The sequence below is a fragment of the Argiope bruennichi genome, chromosome 11, assembly GCF_947563725.1.
Source record: "Argiope bruennichi chromosome 11, qqArgBrue1.1, whole genome shotgun sequence".
NCBI classification, from domain to species: domain Eukaryota; kingdom Metazoa; phylum Arthropoda; class Arachnida; order Araneae; family Araneidae; genus Argiope; species Argiope bruennichi.
This window is the reverse complement of record NC_079161.1, coordinates 99966714-99971419: the sequence shown is the minus strand read 5'-3', so window position 1 is coordinate 99971419 and position 4706 is coordinate 99966714. Positions and strand designations below refer to the sequence as shown.

The window sequence follows — 4706 nt, the reverse complement described above, 5'->3', positions numbered from 1 at the left end:
TCAATCTTAAGAAGGACACAAAGTGCCTTGAATACAGCAGAAGTGAAATTTCTGCCTTGATCAGAGTGCATCTGAAGGGGCGTCCCATAGCGAGAAATCCAGTTCTGCAGTAATACTTCGGCAACTGTTGTAGCTTCTTGATCAGCGATCGGGTAAGCCTCGGGCCACTTGGTAAAATAATCCTTGACAACTAAGATGTATTTGTAGCCATCATTTGAACGTGGGAGAGGCCCTAAGATGTCCAACGCGATTCTTTCAAATGGTGCCCCTACATTATAGCGCCGTAATTTTCCACGGCATCGTGTTTTGGGTCCTTTTCGGGCCCATATGCATCGCAGGACTTGCACCATCTTTCTACGTCATCTCTTACTTTGCTCCAGAAAAACCGCTCCCGAACCTTTTGGATGGTCTTCAATATTCCAAAATGACCTCCGGTTGGACTACTGTGTAATTGTTCCAACACTTCCGGTATTCTTGATCGTGGGAGTACTAATTGCCATTTTGATGTTTTGCCATCCTCAGACTCCCATTTCCTGTATAATACACCATTACGAATATGGAGTGAATCCCAGAGATCCCAATAGCGTTTGCTATCCGGACGATAGCTGGAGATATCTTGCCAACTGGGTCTAGTGCTAGATGATTCAAGAAGTTCCAAGATAGGTTTTATGTCGGGATCCGTAAGGTGAGCTTCTCTGACTTCTTTATCGCTCCAACGGTCTATTTGTGTCGATACAGAATCCTTTATTTGACGAATGACAGGTGTTATCATGTCATATTTCTTCTCGACTGTAGTGCAGTAAGAACAAGCATTCGAGCATGGTCTTCTTGATAAGGCTTCAGCATTACCATGAAGGGACCCCTTGCGATGTTTGATCTCGAAATCGTACTCTTCAAGTTTCTGAATCCATCTAGCTATCTGGCCTTCGGTGTTCTTAAAATTTAAAAGCCATGTCAGGGACGCATGATCCGTTCGGAGCAGAAACTTCCGACCGTAAAGATAACTATGAAAGTTTTCAACAGCTTTTACAATGGCCAGTAATTCTTTTCTGGTGACGCAGTAATTTCTTTCAGGCTTTGAAAGACACTTGCTCCAGTATGCGATGACATGTTCTTGGCCGTTAATTTCTTGTGATGAAACTGCTCCGACACTTTCATGGCTTGCGTCCGTGTCAAGAATGAATTGCTTTTCGGGATCCGGATAAACTAGAATGGGAGACGATGTTAGAGCCGCCTTCAAGCTATTAAATGCTTCCTCGCATTCGTCTGTCCACAAGAACTTTTGTTTGTTTTCAGTCAGCCTGTGGAGAGGTCTCGCGATTGAAGAAAATCCTTTAACAAATCTTCTGTAATATGTGCACAGACAGAGAAAACTTCTAAGCTCATGCACATTTTTAGGGCGCCTCCAGTCTTTTACAGCTGACACTTTCTGTGGATCAGTTCTAACACCATCAGCAGAAATTATGTGACCCAGATAATTCACCTCGTGACGGAATAAGTTGCATTTGGAGGGGTTTAGCTTCAATTTGGCCTCTTTCAATTTTTCAAATACTCTCCTTAGGTTGCTGAGGTGTTCCTCGAAACTTTTCCCTACAATGATGATGTCGTCTAAATAAACAAGGCAAGCTTCAGGAGTGAGTCCGTTCAACACTGTCTCCATGAGGCGTTCGAAGGTAGCTGGTGCATTACAGAGACCAAACGGCATGACCTTAAACTGCCAAAGTCCTTGTCCTCCTGTCGTGAATGCTGTCTTTTCACGGTATTCAGGATGTATCTCTATTTGCCAATAACCGCTTTTCAAATCCAAGGTAGAGAACCACTTGTTTCCGCTAAGAATGTCTAACGTGTCATCGATTCGTGGAAGTGGATAACTGTCCTTTTTTGTGACATCATTGAGTCGTCGATAGTCTACACAAAATCTCGTAGATCCATCTTTCTTTCGGGCTAACACGATGGGAGAAGCCCAGGGACTCGACGAAGGCTCGATGACATCTCGTTCCTGCATGTCCCTTAGTAGATCTTTAACTTCTGTTGTCTTAGCAATTGGTAGTCTTCGGGGATTCTGTTTAATAGGAGAGTGATTCCCAGTTTCAATTCGATGTTGAGCCACCTTCGTTCTCCCGAGGTCACCAGATGTACAGGAAAACAGTTCCTCGTATTCGTCAATAAGCATCCATGCTACACTTTTCTGTTCCTCATTCAATTCAGTGGGCTTCAACAGATTCAGTTCGAGTTCTTTAGAAGGCTTTTTCGGCATGATTTCGGGATGTTTCTGTATACAGGTGACTGGAGCACATGTTGCTAATACGTCGCCTTTCCTGATTGTTTTAGGATTACCAGTTAGATTAACAACTCTGACTGGTACAGTTTCCTTCGAAAGATCTACCAGTGCGGAAGCAACCAATACACCTTTTGGAAAATTTCCAGAGTCCGGAAATTCAGTTACACCATGTCGAAAGTTTTGACTTTTCTCAGCGGCCCCTCTTACAAGCATCTCAATTCGAGCTGGAATAGTAATATCACTTTTACAAGTTATTCGATGACACGGTTCTCTTTCAACAGCTCCTAACTGGAATAACGCTACATCTTCCGAATTTGAGCGTAGCACACTATTCTCAAAGTCAATTACAAAATTATGTTTTGTTAAGAAGTCCAAACCGAGTATAAAAATGTCGGTGATTTCGGCTACAAACACGGTATGGCCATATAACACATTTCCAAACTTAATTGTTATATGCATCTTGCCAATAATGGGGATTTTATCCCCTTTCACGGTCTGAAGGGTAACGCAGGGCGGTGTCCGAAGAATTTTTACGCCAAGTTGTTGTGCTAAATCTTGGCGCAAAATGGTGACATTGGCCCCTGTGTCAACTACCATTCGACACGGCAATCCATTTACATTCGCTTCAATAAACAGTCCATTCTCGCTGCTTGATGAAATTTGTAACACTTCAAAATGGGGCTTTTCATTCTCTGGCAACCTCCGCCCCGCGAGACCGCCACTACCTAGTTTTCCTGAGTATTATTCCTCGACAGGCTCCTAGGCCGTTGATCTTGGCGAGCCTGGCATTGCCTTTGGAGATGGCCTTCTGCTCCACATTTCCAGCAACGGGCGTTGTTTCTTTTAAATTTGCCTGTCTCCTCTCCAGACCTCTGCTTCATCCCCCGGAACTCCTCTAACAGTTGTGTCATAACTTTAAGTAAAGGATCCTCATCTCGTTTCACCTCCGAACCTCTGATAAAGTGACGATCCCTTCTCGATGCTTGTTGTGCCGCTTCAAACTTGATCGCGTAGACTAAAGCGGACTTCAGATCCTTAGTTTCCGCCATTCGTAGTGCTTTTTGTATTTCTACGTCTCTGACGCCATCGACGAAATACTGCACAGCTAAAGTCTCTCTTACTTCAGTAGGACAGTCGGAGAAGGCGAGGTGGGACAGCTTTTCAATGTCCGTTGCGAGCTCTTGAAGGGTTTCGTTGGGTTTTTGTTGGCGAGTCTTTAACTGAAGTCGGCTATAATCCTTCAGGCATTTCTCGCCAAAACGCAACTCTAGGGCACTTGAAAGAGCATCAAAATTTAACTGTTCATTATCGGGAATGGTCCTCAGTATATCTGCAGCTTCGGCTCGGAGAGAAGAAGCCAATTGGCGAGCTTTGGTAATTGGATCCCAGCCATTAGCTTCTGCGACAATGGCGAACTGCGTCTTATACACCTGCCAAGATGTTTGTCCGTCATACGGCAGTAATTTCATACAGGGTCTGTTGACAACAGGCATATATCGAGCATTTTGAGATTGATTTGCAGCAGCCAATCCAAATTCTTGAGGAGTTTCATAGGGCTCTCTTGATTCTTCAGTAACTTGAACTTCCATTTCTTGCTTCAATTTCTCAAATTTCTTTTCCATTTCTTCTAATCTTCCTTCAAATTCCTCTACTTTAGCATTGGCTACCTTCACGGCGTTATTAATTTCCTTCATCTCAGATTTCATTTCTGCTTGTCCTGCTTTCATTTCGACTTGTCCTGCTTTCATTTCTGTTTGTCCTGCTTTCATTTCGACTTGTCCTGCTTTCATTTCTGTTTTCATTTCAACTTGTCCAGCTTTCATTTCTGTCATGAATGACAAAAGTTGCGTTAATTTGTCTTCCAATGCGGATTCTTCCTTCTGCTTTTCTTCCGTAGCTTTCTTACTCTGCTCATTCGTTTCACCAACGTCGTCGGATATACCACCACAACTTTGCTCTCTTTCAAGAGCTTCTCGAAGACGTTCGATCAAGTCATCTTTCAGTCCTGATGTGGGCAAATTCCTCGCCGACAGTTCGTCTTTCAATGCGGCCACAGTGAGTTTCGACAGAGATTCTCGATGAAGATCAGCCATTTTCCTTTATCTTCACTATCCGACCCCACTTCTGACGCCAATTTGTTACGAATTTCCTGCGATGTGCTTAGAGTAAATTCAATAAGCAGAATCCTTTTAAAAAAAAAAATAAAGCTATTTATTTAACGAAGACTGCGCATTCAATAGCTCAGTCACCAGTCTACAGCTTGCTTGCTGTCTCAGGCTCCAATCAACTGCTAATCTTTCGTGCTTGTTTTTATATGCTCTCTGCCAGAAGTGACGTCACTAACAGGAAGTTATGTCATATTAGAAAAATCCAGAACCTTGGAGAGAATTCAAGAAATCAGGATCCCTCTAGAAAATTCTCTCTG

The 4706-nt window shown here is 43.3% G+C and overlaps 1 protein-coding gene across 1 annotated transcript; it reads right to left on the bottom strand.

The window, feature by feature from the left end:
- Nucleotides 1–3006: 3006 nt before the first annotated feature.
- Nucleotides 3007–4374, bottom strand: LOC129956809 (uncharacterized). The gene has a single exon (XM_056068757.1). The coding sequence runs from the start codon at nucleotides 4372–4374 to the stop codon at nucleotides 3007–3009; it is 1368 nt and encodes a 455-aa protein (XP_055924732.1).
- Nucleotides 4375–4706: the final 332 nt, after the last annotated feature.

What these genes read in the sequence shown, in the direction of transcription:
- LOC129956809 (XM_056068757.1), bottom strand. Translation starts at nt 4,374, where the DNA reads ATGGCTGATCTTCATCGAGAATCTCTGTCGAAACTCACTGTGGCCGCA.